This window comes from Mercenaria mercenaria, chromosome 5 (assembly GCF_021730395.1).
Source record: "Mercenaria mercenaria strain notata chromosome 5, MADL_Memer_1, whole genome shotgun sequence".
In the NCBI taxonomy this organism is placed as follows: domain Eukaryota; kingdom Metazoa; phylum Mollusca; class Bivalvia; order Venerida; family Veneridae; genus Mercenaria; species Mercenaria mercenaria.
In genome coordinates this window covers 76,513,956-76,529,190 of record NC_069365.1, presented here as the reverse complement: position 1 = coordinate 76,529,190, position 15,235 = coordinate 76,513,956, and the positions used below count along the sequence as shown (strand labels likewise).

General features: G+C 35.5%; 1 protein-coding gene across 1 annotated transcript in view; it reads left to right on the top strand.

The window, feature by feature from the left end:
* The window catches only part of LOC123557671 (uncharacterized), an 80,962-nt gene extending 65,727 nt beyond the window's left edge, over positions 1-15,235 (top strand). Inside the window, exons 2-3 of the mRNA XM_053544029.1 lie at positions 10,457-10,619; positions 12,171-15,235. Of these exons, the coding sequence (XP_053400004.1) occupies positions 10,463-10,619; positions 12,171-13,450 (1,437 nt within the window). The 5' untranslated portion in view covers positions 10,457-10,462 and the 3' untranslated portion in view covers positions 13,451-15,235. The remainder of the gene's footprint in view (positions 1-10,456; positions 10,620-12,170) is intronic.

Sequence of the window (15,235 nt, the reverse complement as noted above, 5' to 3'; positions counted from 1 at the left end):
TTAAGTTTCAAGTCTTTATCTTATATTGCATTAAAGTTATATCCAGAAAGCAAAGATTGCAAAAAAACTTTAAGTAAGGGGCATAATTCTGTAAAAAGCACTATTAGAGTTATGGGGTTTGTAACCACACATGCAGATGATGATTATAAAGAAATAATGTTAATTTCAAGTCATTATCTTTTAAAGTACCAAAGATATGTCTATAAACGAAGCTTTCGAAAAAATTTAACATGAAAATAATTCCAAGTATTACAACTTTGTGACCTTGACCTTGGGTTTAATGGGCCCAGTCCCTGTATATACTTTGTTTGTATTCTGAACAATGTTTCTGTGAACTTACAGTAGGATATAAGCAATAGTAACAAAGATATGACAGAAAAACAAAGGCCGCCGAAAAACTTTAACCTTAAAAATAACCTAATTATAACACCTTGGTGACCTTGACCTTGGGTATAATGGGTCCAGCAACTGTACATACTTTGTTTGTATGCTGGACAATGTTTATGTAAAGTTACAGTAAGTAGCAATAGTAACAAAGCTATGGCAGAAAAACAAAGGTTGCCGAAAAACTTTAACCTTAGAAATAACCTAAGTATAATACCTTGGTGACATTGACCTTGGGTATAATGGGCTCAGCCCCTACACATACTTTGTTTGTATACTGGACAATGTTTATCTGAAGTTATAGTAAGATATAAGCAATTGTAACAAGGATATGACAGAAAAGCAAAGGTTGCCGAAAAACTTTGACCTTAAAAATAACCTAAGTATAACACCTTGGTGACCTTGACCTTGGGTATTATGGGCTCAGCCCCTACACATACTTTGTTTGTATACTGGATAATGTTTATGTGAAGTTACAGTAAGATATAAGTACTAGTAACAAAGATATGACAGAAAAACAAAGGTTGCTGAAAAACTTTAACCAATAAAGGTCACGCCGACGCCGGGGCGAGTAGAATAGCCCCCCACCCCCTATTCTCCGAATAGTGGAGCTAAAACTGATATTCTGTTGAGAAATGTCATATTCTGAAACGTTTTGAATCTTTATCGATATTAATTATTTGGTTTGTTAGTAACCATCTACGGAAATATCTGGGGTCAATATGATATATATATCTTTTTATCATAACGACCCAACACATTTCCGTTGATGGTCCACTAAAAACCCTTTATTAGATTTGTTTTATAAAGGACATGTTTTAACCTAGATTAACGACCCTTTATATTAATATAGTGGCTACCTTTTAACCAGTAAAAGTGGTAGAATCTTAACGGAGATAAAATTGTGTATCATTTAGTTTTAATCTAGTCTGAAAAATCCGTTTTATGCAAATACTTCGAACTCTAAATAATGCATGTTCAGCTAATTTGCATAAAAAGTGTTTCAATCCATTCCCATAAGTGGTTACTGAGGTACCAGCTTACATGCAAAATATTGACTAAAATACTTTTGTCGAAAGAGGGGCATAACTTTGAAAATGCAAAACAAGAGTTATGGAACATGCGCACTGCATGTTAGATCTACATCTACAGCAGATCATCACTGTAAACAAGCCAGTAAAATTTCGATCCAATTTTAGGTACTATCTTACATACAAAACAAGAGCTGTCACAGGAGACAGCGCACTCAACTATTTCGATGCTGGATAGTGAAACTGGGCACATCAGAGGCAACGGAGCTGTCACTTTAGTGACTCCAATAGTGGATGAAGATATTACACAATAGCCCGAGTCTGTGTCAAAATATTAAGTAATAAGAGCGGTCAAGATAGTGTATCAAAACACTATGTAAGTATATTATAAGCAAAAAGGGGGCATAATCCATTAAATATTGAGTTATACATCTTGTGTCATATGATGTGGATGATGATGTGGAACAACTACTTAAAGTTTTCAAGTTTGAATCAAATGCATTTCATAACTGAGATATAGTGAAAATGCATCAAAATTAACCTTAAATTCTAAGTAAAAGAGGGCATAATTCGTGAAAAATTGGTGCCAGAGTTATGCATATTGTGTCATACTGATGTGGGTGATGATGTTGAACAACTATTTTAAGTTTGAATCAAATCCATTCAGTAATAGCAGAGATAGAGTGGAAGTGCATAAAATTTTAACCCGAGGTTCTAAGTAAAAAAGGGGAATAATTCATGAAAAAATTGTGCCAGAGTTATGCACCTTGTCTAATATGATGTGGTTGCTGATTTTGAACAACTATTTTAAGTTTGAATCAAATCCATTAAGTAATAACAGAAATAGAATGAAAGTGCATCAAAACTTTAACCTAAAATTCTAAGTAAAAATGGGAATAAATTCATGAAAAAAATTGTGCCAGAGTTATGGGTGATGATGCTGAACAACCACTTTAAGTTGGAATCAAATCCATTCAGTAATAACAGAGATAGAGTGAAAGTGCATCAAAACTTTAACCTGAAAATCTAAGCGAAAAGGGGAGATAAATCATGAAATATTGGTGCCAGAGTTATGTCCCTTATGTCAGATGATGTGGGTGATGATGAGAAATAACTATTTTAAGTCTGAATCAAATCCATCAAGTAATTACTGAGACAAGTAGAAACAACAGCTGTCACTAATGGTGACAAATGCCCCCGCAGTGCCTTGACCTTTGACCTGGTGACCTTGACCTTTGACCTGGTGACCCCAAAGTCAATAGTGGTCGTGTACTCAATAAGTACTATTAGCTCGTGAAGTTTGAAGGTCCTGGGTGCAGTGGTTCGCGAGTAAAGTGCCTTCATGCAAAAAGTTAACACTGGTCCCTGTGACCTTGACCTTTGACCTGGTGACCCCAAAGTCAGTAGGGGTCGTGTACTCAATAAGTACTATCAGCATGTGAAGTTTGAAGGTCCGGGGTGCAGTGGTTCGCGAGTAAAGTGCCTTCATGCAAAAAGTTAACGTTGTGACGAACGAACGAACGAACGAACGAACGAACGGATGGACAGTTGAAAACTAATATGCCTCCCTTCGGGGCATAAAAAGAGAAAGTGTAAAAAAAACTTTAACCAAGGTGGGGACGCGGAAAGACTCCGACGCCGGGTCGGGTAGGATAGCTCTCCTTGTACTTCGTATAGTCGAGCTAAAAACGGGACTAAAATCGTTTCGCCAGATATGGAAATAACTTTAAAAAGCAAAATATGATTATAAAACCTGTGCACGCTGCATATCAGATTATTCAAATGAACAAGTGTGTGAATCCATTTCCTCTTCTTGGCACCGAAATACAAACTTACATAGAAAACTTAACCAAATCTAGACGCCGACGAATGGGTGATTGCAATAGTTTTACCTAGTGTTTGAAAAGTCGAGCTGTTGACAAAATTGTTTCGAAAATGAAGTATAATACTAGAAAGAAAATTCATGTACACCATCGCTACTTTTATCTTGACATGCTTTTGCGTTTTCAGCGTCAGCCAGAGACAGATCTGTGTCGTCTGCTTGCGTCAGCTAGAAATAGATTTATGTCGTCTGCCTGCGGATGGTACATGATGGGCCATTCATGAGGAGGGCAAACATCGTAGCTACCACCACCATCATCATCGTTTTGTTGCATCACGAACTGTTTCGTTACCTGAAAATAGCAAAAGTAATCTTCAGAAAATATCTGTCAACTCGGCAACCTGTAATGTCATTGAAAAAAGCTCTTTATATCCCCGATCTGGCTTATATTTCCACACTTTGCTGTACATCAGCGGAGAAACCATGTAAATCATTATCGTCCACGGGCAGAGTTCATAGAGATGATAGCATTAGAAAACATCTGTCAGGCATGCGGAAATGCATTTACTAATTTAAATATATAAAATATTTTAGTCCCAAACCATGAAAAAAAAACCTACGACGTGTTAAATTACTACACTACCTCCAAAAATAATCGATGAAATAGTGCACAGAGGGGCACCGTGGGTCTTCCTTCACCATAAAAGCGGGAAAGTCACCATATGACCTATAATTTTGTCGGTGCGACGTTAAACTCAACAAAAATAAAATAGATCCAAAAACACCCATTGTTTAATCAAAAGTTTTAGAGAAGAATTGTTCCAAAATGAGTTAAGAAACTTGATAATCAGATAATTAGTTGACGCAAAAAATGTGGTAGTTATTGCCACTGGACAACTCTAAACCTACTGTAAAAGATTTGCAAGAATGAATACAAGAAGGAAAGGAAGACAGTGACTGACAAAAGATATAAAACACAGAAGAAAAAGAAAGAAAATATATACATACCGTTTTTGACGTGACCATTCCATCCGAGAACCCACGCTAACACTAACATGTAGTCATGAAAATCACATGCTTTGTGAACCGAACATGAACAGCGCCCCCGAGATATAAACGTGTTGATTAATTTACAAGAAAGGTGAGAGCATGACGTTATGATCAATAATGATCGAAGTCATTATAGGAAGAAAAGAAAGAAAGAGAGAGAGGATTAAGAAGATTTAGGACTGTATCAAGCATGTTTTGTACGAGTTCAGTGCTAGGACAAACTACTAGTATCTATGTTTTTAGTTTTTCACTTTATCATGGTTTCTGGAAAAAGATCAACCAAATTAAATTCGGTGACTATAGGATGTTTGGTTATAAAAGTAAGTTTGGGTACCAGTCTCAAATTTAGCTTATTCTTTCGTCAAATTCAAGACTAAGTTCAAAATCAACCTATCAGATGCTAGAGATTTTTTAGACTGTTAAACAATGATCTTACTCTTAAGTAGTTACGCATTGATAAGGCATGGAGAATACAGCGGTCAGTATACAATGCACGTAAAAGTAGATCAAGTAAGACAGCTTTCCCGGTTCCTACATGGTGTCAAATAATCGGAATGTCGTAATTATTTTTGTTTACTATAATTTATCGTCTTTTAGTTGCAACTGTTACCTATGAAATATTTTCGATGTCAGAATATTGTATTTTGACAATGTTTAAAGTAATCTTAAATCTATTATTGCGTTTTCAATATAAGGTCGGGTTGGGGTAGGTGTGTAGATGCGCGAACGTGGGTGGGGGATGTGGGTCAACGCGCCCGGCACCTGTGAGTGCGAAAAAACACCTCGGAATATCGGTATGTCGAAAGAGCGATTCTGAAGTGCGTCAATGCCTGTATATTTATTGTTGTCTTTTTAAGGACCAAAGTCCTCAGTTTCTAACAAAACTGAATCTGAATGGATAGATCCGATCTGTCAATCAAACCAATAATATTGGCCATTAAGATAAAGCGTTATCCGTCGATCCGCAGACTTTGTTGCTAAGGCGCCATTGTGTCTCACAAGAGAACCCGCCAGCGGTATAATGTGTATCCGCCATTTTGGAGAAAACTTGTGAGACATAACAACAATATCCAAGGGGTCGTTCCTTATCAGAAAAATCGGATCTATCCATTGTGTTCGGAATCTGAAATGCAGCACATTGTCACTGATTCTTTCCTGCAGTGTGCCACGAATTGTTTTGATAACTTATAACAGGGACTTGTTATACTAGCCGTCAAAAACAGCTTAGTATTAAGAATGCAGACTTAGGAAAGTTTACCAGTTGCGACAACTTCGGAAATATCCGTTAGATTACGTATTCTACGTAAGACTTTCGGCACTCTCCGTATTTTACCGAGAACCATGGTATCTTCAGAAAAGACAGTCACATAATACTTTCACAATCCTTCCTTGCACACATTCACATGTCCGGTGTTTAATTTCCAGTTGCCATTTATCCGACCATTGGCTGATAATGCTGATTGAATACTTTCATTTTGTATCACATTAATCGCTGGGACAGGGAGTGTGCGTAGGGTGGGGGGGGGGGGGGGTGGGGGGGGGGCGGAAAGTTGTCAACCCGCTCGGTACCTTTGTTCGCTCTCAGAGCGGCCTTGTTTTGATTAAAGGTAAAGTATGGTATTCATTCTATACCGATATTGTGTGGAAACAAGATTTGGTCAGGCACAATTTGTAAGGGAAGAAATAAAAGTGCAAAGTCTACTTGGAAAGACTTACCTTTCATTTTTTCTTTTTTTTCACTTATCTATAGCGTTTCTATTCTAAATGATGTCTTTTTAATAATGAAACACAGCAGCCTATCGTTCTTTTAACTATCGCTAGCAGGTAGTCACGTGACCATTTTCATTCTGTCTCGTGGTGTTTGCAGACGTAAATCTGAGAAAAAATACTAATCATTTTGCTTAAAAAAATTTCTAAGTTAAGCCAATATATTTTAGCATTTTACCATGTATTGAGCATAGATGACGATCATAAAACGCATTTTGTAACAATTCAGCGTGTTTTTAAAAAATGCATTTTTACCATCAATGCTCTCAATATTACAAGATATGAAACATCTCACGACCACTAGGGAAACAATAGCCAGTAAAACGTTTAAATGAACCCCTACCAATGAATCACTGGTATCAATCGTCAGATCTGTTGCCATTCTGTCAAATGACACCGGTCCCGGCAACTGTCATTTGTATTCCAACGGGAAATCAATAAATAATATAAATCAATCTATCTAAATTCTATGGAACACTTCCTTGAGAATAGATCCCTGCTTTGAACTGCGCATATCGTTGCCGGGTACCAAAATTGATACCGTTTCGACTGCATTATACCGGATTATCGCTTCAGCACGTGTTACACGAGGTTTGTTTACATAAAGAAGTGATGATCTGGTTTAACATAGCCGTAAGAGTAACAATTTTGGTTCCCGGTTTATGACATGCGCTACACAAAGCGAGGGTCCAGCGCAAGCAAGTGTTCCCATTGTTCGTGCGATGTTTCATATCTTGTAGTATTGAGAGCATTGATGGTAAAAATACATTTTTTAAAAACACGCTGAAATGTTACAAAATGCGTTTTATGATCGTCATATATGCTTAATACATGGTGAAATGCTAAAATATATTGGCTAAACTTAACCAGGGGCGGAGAAGAATGGGGTGTGTGGAGGTCCGAGCCCCAAGTGTCTGTGAGCGGGATCAGTTGGCCTATTTTAGAAATAAATAAAGATAATAAATAAAAAATCCTTGAATTGATTTTTTCTCATGTATTCTAATCAAACTTGATTTGTAGCATCTTTATTAGGCCCGCAGCCAACTTTGTTCAGCTGGGACATTTGACCCCTTTTAGGGGCTGCTAGAGCTAAAACTAGAAATGCTACAGCGTCTCATGAACAGCTTGGTGGATCTTTGTCATACTTGGTCTGGAGCATCATTATAAGGTCCTCTTCCAAATTTATCTATATAGGAACTTGGGCCCTATTAGGGACCACTATAGCTAAAAGTAGATATGCCTTTCTTCGCATTAACCACTAAAATGTAATGGATTTTTATCAATTTCGATGTGTAACAATATCGTAAGGTCTCCTGCTATTTTGTTACAAATGGGGATAGGGACCAATTTAGCTAAAAATATAAACACGTTTAATGACCTCTTCTCATGAACCGCTTCATGAATCTTCATCAAACTACTGCTGTAATTATTTGTCTAAGGATAAACGAAACAAAATTCCAACCCTACGAAACCTTTGCGAAAAATTAAAAGAGAACCATTTAAATTGTTAAAGTGCGGTGTTTAGTTTTGCAATTTGAAAAATGTTAGATGAAAGATGAATGTTAGATGAAAAATTCATAAACTTCTTTCCTTATTACAATTCGCCGACCATCATTTTTAAAGATATTTCTTGTTTGAAAATGTGTTTGTACTTATTCGTTAGCAATGACGTAAAATAAATACAAATCAAGTCTAGGGCGTATCATTGTTTCAGCCATAGATAATAGAGGTGGGGACAGCAGAGGTCCAATACATTTAACTCATTTTCATCTTGGCCTACACGTTTTTGATGAAATAGTAACGAGTTTCGCAGCTCACTGACATTTTTTGTGGATATTTATTGTTACGTCAAAGGGTAACAATTTCTTGTTACAGTAAATAAAAGTAACAGAAAAACAAACCAGCAGCTTTTAACAATAACAAAATTTTATTCATCAATTTAAGTAACAATTCAAATATCTTCAAAAATGTCAAAGAGCCGTAAACTCCAAAAAATATGTAAAAATAGTCCAAATCCTGTCCAGGTCAAATTCAAATCCAATCAGAATAAATTCCACAATATTTCACAACAGTTTATAAGCAATTTTATTATATCCAAAAATTATAATTCCTCTCTTCAAAGATAGCTTTTTAAATCCACAAATTGTTAGTAAATCCTTCAAAATATCAAATATCCAAACTGGTAATATTTTGTTATTAAGAAATACAGGAAGGTTTTCAATAATACTATTAACTATCAGTTCTGGCCTAGTGTAAGACAGCAACCCATTTATTGTATCATGGAAGGTTCCAGAATTTTCATGTAACACTAAGAATAAAAAGAACATTCTGGAAAAATCCTTTCTTAAAATAATTCTTACACACTGTTTATCAGTATTGTAGTAGAATATTCTGGATCATACAGTAGAAAATAAAAGAACTTATTTACATGATGTCTCAAAACTAAATCAGTAAACAATGACTCATGACTAAAGTAAAAAGGAATGACAAATACATAACATTATATTTAAGCAGTGTAAGGGCCTATCAGCTGGATTTTTAACGTAACAAATGAGACTTTTACGGAAGTTGATAATGACCATATACCAAAATTGCCATTTTGACAGCTGGATCCCTTGTCTATATATAGAGTTACTATACCCCAGACCACCCCAAAAACTTTATGTGATGTATCCCTTTGAGACAGACCTTAGAAGTACTTCTGTCTTACTTGCTGAATAAATGATATGACTTTAATTTTGCGCATTTACTTTTTTTTCGCGAAATAGGGTTGTTTCAGTGCATTCCACGCAAAGCGGTTCTTACCGGTTTTGTAAGTGATAGCGCTTATTAATAAACATAAACCACCAGGATGTTACATATTTTATGGGGTTCATTTCAACATATAATTTAATTGTATTATGTGCAGTAAGACAAACGTGCCTATATGGGTGATAATGCCGGGCTTATAATATATTTTGCCCCGCACTACATGGGGTAGAGTGATATAAATTTCAGGGGATAGGACTTAAATGGTGTCTGACGGTGGTTTAAGTGAACTTGGTGTCTGTCAGGTAAATATGGCGGTATTGTTGACAAATCTTCACCCTTTTGCACATATTTTGCTAAGTATGGTTCTTCTTTTACTCTGGCAACATAGCGTACCGCGCTATTTTTCTCCTCCCAACAATTTACCCCGAGTCTGTACCTGGCGCCGTAAAAAGTTATTGAACGCCTTATACGGAGATAAGTAGTTTAAGTTCTGCTCAATGCCACTTATCCAACGATTTTTCTTCTGGTCTTCATAAATATGTCTATGAAATATATTTCAGGTTTAGGACCTGGTTTTATAGTCATTTCCCCAGATAAGCCAATTCATTCTAAACTTGATTTAGACCTCATAAAGAGAAAGATACGGGCTACGTTCATAAGATCAAAGAGAAATATAGCCTCTAGTGTTTTCGTGATTTTACTGTTGTTTTTTTTTTGTTTTTATTTTTTATTTTTACGTGATGTAAAGGTGTTCAAAACTTGACAATGCGCTGATAAAGACCTGGTAGAAAATGATTTTTTTTGTTATTCTACTTAGTGACCTTGTTTTTAACCCTAGATGACCTAATTTCGGACTTACCCTAAATTTCATAAACAAACATCTGACCAGGTTTCATATATATCAGGTAAAAAATATTACCTCTAAAGCGTTTACAAGGGCTTTCTGTTTCACCTAGTAACCTAGTTTTTATTTGCCCCATATAACCCAACAACTTTTCTAGATTTGATAAAGGCAAACATTTTAACTAAATAAGTTTAATGTAGATCAAGTAGGAAATTCTGCTTCTACAGTGTAAACAAAGCATTCTAGTAACTCGAAATTTCGAACAACGTATTTGAAGCTACTAAGTCGAAATTTCTAGTCAATAACACAAAATTTCTAGTTATGTACTTCGAAATTTCGAGTTACATCAGTCGCAATTTCGAGCTATTATTTCGAAATTTGCGATTATAAAAGTATGCATCTGGAATTGATGCTTTTTCTCAAGCTTTGTTGTGTACACAGGAGAGATCTACACGATAGGTGGCCGCATTTCAATATCTGTTGAGAATCGCACCAATGATCTTTATCTCATTGCAACCAATTTATCATTCTCAAACGCTTCCACCTAAGTTGATAACCCGAAGCTGAAATTTAAGTCCTTTTACGGTCTTTATATTACACGTCGACATACTCAGTAAATGATTTGACAGCGGCATACTAAATATACATCCTATACTATATGTACATCGGAAAAGGAGCAAGATGTTCTAAAATAAAAGCCGAAACATTTCAATACTATGCATTCGGTAAATTGACATAATACAGATTCTATAATCAGAATATAATAATTATTATAAATCCAAATGACGCTATTGACTGCAATTTCAGGTGACAATGTCGCTTTATAAGATAAAAATAGTTATTGACAACTGGTCTGAATGTCGAAAGAGAACAGTTACCTCACTGCGACGTTCTGCGAGCATACTCCGTTCATCCCATAAAGCAAATGCAACGGCTGAGCATGAAAGTGCTGCAGTTTCTCTGGTTGGAGGTTTGTTGAGCTCACTTTACATATATAAGCATTATGCTGCATACATCTTTCTTAAATATGAACGTCCAGTGCACTATGCTTATTGCCAAATGCTATATGACAAAAATCTAATACCAAGTGCAAACCATTCAATGCTAAATGCGAAATACTTAATGTCAAATGCTACTTATCACAGGTGATATGCGATATACCTTATGTACGGTGCCCCTAAAGTGACATATTACACACTTTTTTTCCACTTAGGTAATGTGAGACTTTTTTTATTTCGTTTAAACGAAATCATTTCGTTTTAACGAAATAACTATTTCGTTTAAACGAAATAACTATTTCGTTTAAACGAAATCATTTCGTTTAAACGAAATAAGTTTAAACAAAATCATTTCGTTTGAACGAAAACACTATTTCGTTTAAACGAAATCATTTCATTTGAACGAAATAACTATTTTGTTTAAACGAAATCATTTCATTTTAACGAAATAACTAATTCGTTTCAACGAAATCATTTCGTTTCAACGAAAAAACATTTCGTATAAACGAAATGATTTCGTTTAAACGAATTAGTTATTTCGTTTAAACGAAATAGTTATTTCGTTCAAACGAAATGATTTCGTTTAAACTTATTTCGTTTAAACGAAATGATTTCGTTAAAACGAAATAGTTATTTGGTTTTAACGAAATGATTTCGTTTAAACGAAATAAAAAAAGTCTCGCATTACCTAGGTGGAAAAAAGTGTGTAACATGTCACTTTAGGGGCACCGTACTTATGCTATATGCCTTATAGAATTATTATTGGATCGAAACTTTAAGATGTTTAAAATAAAGCGTTTAACAAAGTTATGGGCCAGTGACTATTTTAAGGATGTTTTTATATCCACTTATATATTCAGCTCTGTATAAGCATTTGGCAAGTGGCATTTTGCAGTATTTATTTGGCATGTAGTATTTGGCAATTAGCATGGCGCACCGGCCTTCCACATTACGTCCAATTTTGAAATGAAATAAATACTAGGAAGTAAAGTCTCCGGTTATAATCACACGCTGTTACACTCCAGAAAAAAACTTCAATATATAACACAATATATTCAACGGTTACTGCAGTAGAATATTTTCAGTGCATTCTTCCATGTTCTATGCAAGACTGGATTTTCCATAGCTTCCAGAAAGTTGTTTTATTTACAACTGTATTTGAAAAGATCCAGGAGTTTCCGTAAGGTTCAAGCATATTCTATGTATGAAGCAAGTAGTGAGTTTTAGCTTGCTAGGTTGTTCTTTAGTCATTTAGAAAAACGAAAACTTAAAAAAAGAATGGCGATCCAAATATCAAATTAAAGCAACACTCTCATCACAATAATAGCAAATAAAAAACAACACACAATTTTAACATCCCTTTATGTAGGTTCAACTAATGTTTCATACTGCAGTTACAAGCCAAAACAAGAAATCTGCAATAATGATTAATTGTTTTATACTTGATTAACTGTTTAAAGGATGTTTTTAATCATCTAATCATTTCTTGCAAAAGATTGATGAGGTTATTTCAACTATTTTAGATCTAGTTGGCCTTGGAGGTGTTGTGCTTGCACCTTTCTCTGGTGGATTGTCTCTTGCGCTTTGTGGAGTGTCCGCAACGACAGGAATTGGATCCTATTTAAATAAACGTCAAGCTAATAACGAAAATGATAGGATTAAGAGGGAAGTAGAAAACGACGTGGAACGAGCTGTTGAACAAGACAGAAGGGCGACTGTCAACCTTAATGAACTATTTGCAAAGTTCACTTATCTGGAACGACAGCTAGATATAATGATGGTTGATGACATACTAATAAGTATCCAAGAAACTTCGATAACAACCTTGGATATCAATGTCAGGGAAATTGAAGGTAATCGTCTATCAAGTCAGCTACAGCAGAGAAGTGCACCTTTGTCTATACCGGGTCTAGGTATATCAACACAGGTTGCAAATTTGAACGCTGCTTTGACGAGTGCAGAAGAAGTCGTGAAAATCACACGGATCACCAAAGAAGTATTCCGCGGGACAAAGACCATCAGGCAAGTCGTTTCAACGGCTAAATCAGTCAACCAGATTTCCAAGGCGGCAAATTCTCTTTCGACTGCCAGGCAGGCAGCAGCTTTGTCGATTCAGGCAAGCCAGACGATGGCAAGGTCTACATCTGCTTTTGCTAGTGTTGCAAAAGGAACTGACGGAGTAGTAAAGACGGTTGGGGCAGTTTCGTCTGCGACCAAGTCTGCAAGAATTGCTGCAGAAGTTGTAACCGCTTCTGGTCAGGCAGCGTCTGCAGCAAAAACGGTTACAAAAGCTGTTAAAGCTGGAACAGCAATATCGACTGCAACTAAAGGGGCAGACACGACTATTAAGACGGTGAAGAATATTAAACAAGCATCCAATACAGTGAAAACAGTCACACAAGTTGCAACCGATACGGAAAAAGCCGTCCGTACAACGCGGGTCACCACCAATGCAGCACGAGTCACAAGAGTAACGGAAACAGCAACAAAGGCTGCTTCTATAAGCAAAGTAGGCCTAGCCATCAATGCAGTGGTCATTCCACTTGATATTTACAACTTAGTCGTAGCTTCTGACAACCTTAACAAATCACATGAAGACGTGCAGCGCATTGAAGACCAAGCAAATATACTAGAGCAAGAGATGAAAAGTATACTTGAAGATGTTAATGTGCAAATTGAATGCTTTTCGGAACTTCATCTTCAACTTTGCAAAGTGTATAAAAATCACCGCATTGCAGTCATTTACGATTATCTTGAAATGATGCATGAAAAGCTTAGCTTTACCATTCCTGTACGCTATTGAAAACAATTCAGATAAATGAAAAATCTATCTACACATGACAATGGCGCGAATATGAATACTGAAAGAATACAGTAAAAGTACACCAGTGCCTCACTGGGAACACTGATACATTCCAAATTCATTTTCATTTCAAAACTATCATAAAACATGTAATCGCAATGACTGGATCCTAAACTCTAATGGAAACGAAATCACTTAAAGGTTGAAATTGACATGGGAATCATATAAGAAATGTCAAGCTATAAAATTAAGACTGTCTTTATTTCCAGCTGTATTAGCTATGGTAAAGCAACATAATAACATATTGTAGAATAGAGAAAAAATTCAATTATAGGACTGGCACGTACCGTGGACTGAGCAGAACTCAACATTTACACATGTAACAAGTACTAGAATACAACTGTGACAGACAGTTGTTTTATGTTAAAGAAAAGAATTTATAGAAATGAGCAAAGAAGCGCAGTGGTGTAAATTTTAGTTTTAAGGATAAAGCAACCAAGTCAGAGAATACTGACCTGATCAGCATCTTCCCTTTTATGAAAAATGAAAGCAAAAGCATGTAATAGTTTTAAAGCACAAGCAAAGCAACATAGCGAAAGCTAAATACTAAAACTAAAGCTTCGCTTTAAAAGTAGCCAGAACAATGGGCTCTTACTGACGTTTTCATGTCTGACTCTCATTTCCTCATTGAATTGGTAGATTAACATGAATAGGTGGTATGATTATACATAACAGTATGATTTACCACATAGTATAAAGCATGTCTTGCTTTTGTAATATAATTCATGCTTAAAATATTTTTGTTACTGCTAATATTGTACTATTTTATATCTGTACATTATATTGTACAGTCAAAAGCTTCAAAAATGCCTCATATGTGAATACATGGAAAATTTGATTCAAGAAAATCTTAAGATTTTTATAATGCATATTTGCATTTTATATCTATGATAATTTCTGCAACTGATAAGATGCTACATGTTTGGTAATTTGGTACCCGTTCAAAATGACGGCCTCTAGTCAAGCATCTTCCGTGCAAATCGCCGGATATTCCTTTGTTTATTAGTTAGGATTTCAATTCATATCCAATGACCTTAGTACAACATAAAAGATATTCTTTGGGTAAAGTGGAAGCATTGAAAACAACATTCAGGACATTTTGATCCGGAAAGTCAGATTTTATATTGATAGGAACTAATGTGTTGTATTAAAACAACATCAACAACAGGATTACAGTCGGTGTAGCAGCAGCTCTGGGCTAATTTATAAATTCATTATCATTTTTAATTTAAGTTAAAAATGTTGTAATGATTCAAATTCTACACAGGCAACCTTTCGTCACGAGTTGATACAGACTCTTTCAGTGCAAAAGCCGATGAGAGTAATTAACAACTGACAACAAATTTAGAAAAACGCATCTATAGAAGGATTTTTTTTCAGTATCTGCGGTTCCAGCTTTAAACTATCTTAGAATACAGGATTCACATTCGTTCATGTGATGGTGTCATACGTGGGACCCTAGAGGTTAAAATGGCTTTGAGAATCGAATACCTTTTTGAAGAAAGAAATTCAATACTGAGTTTAATAAATTCACCTTTGATAAATTATTGCCATAAATTGGCGAGGTTCATTTAAAGTCCCTGCATGGGGGTATTCAATCTTTCAACACACGTTTGTACTTTAAATGTTGCGTTTATTTTGTACATATTTTGTTTGCACCATCTATGTATATTTTTCATTTGTATTTGATAAGTATTGATTTGTATAATACATTTTAGAAATATT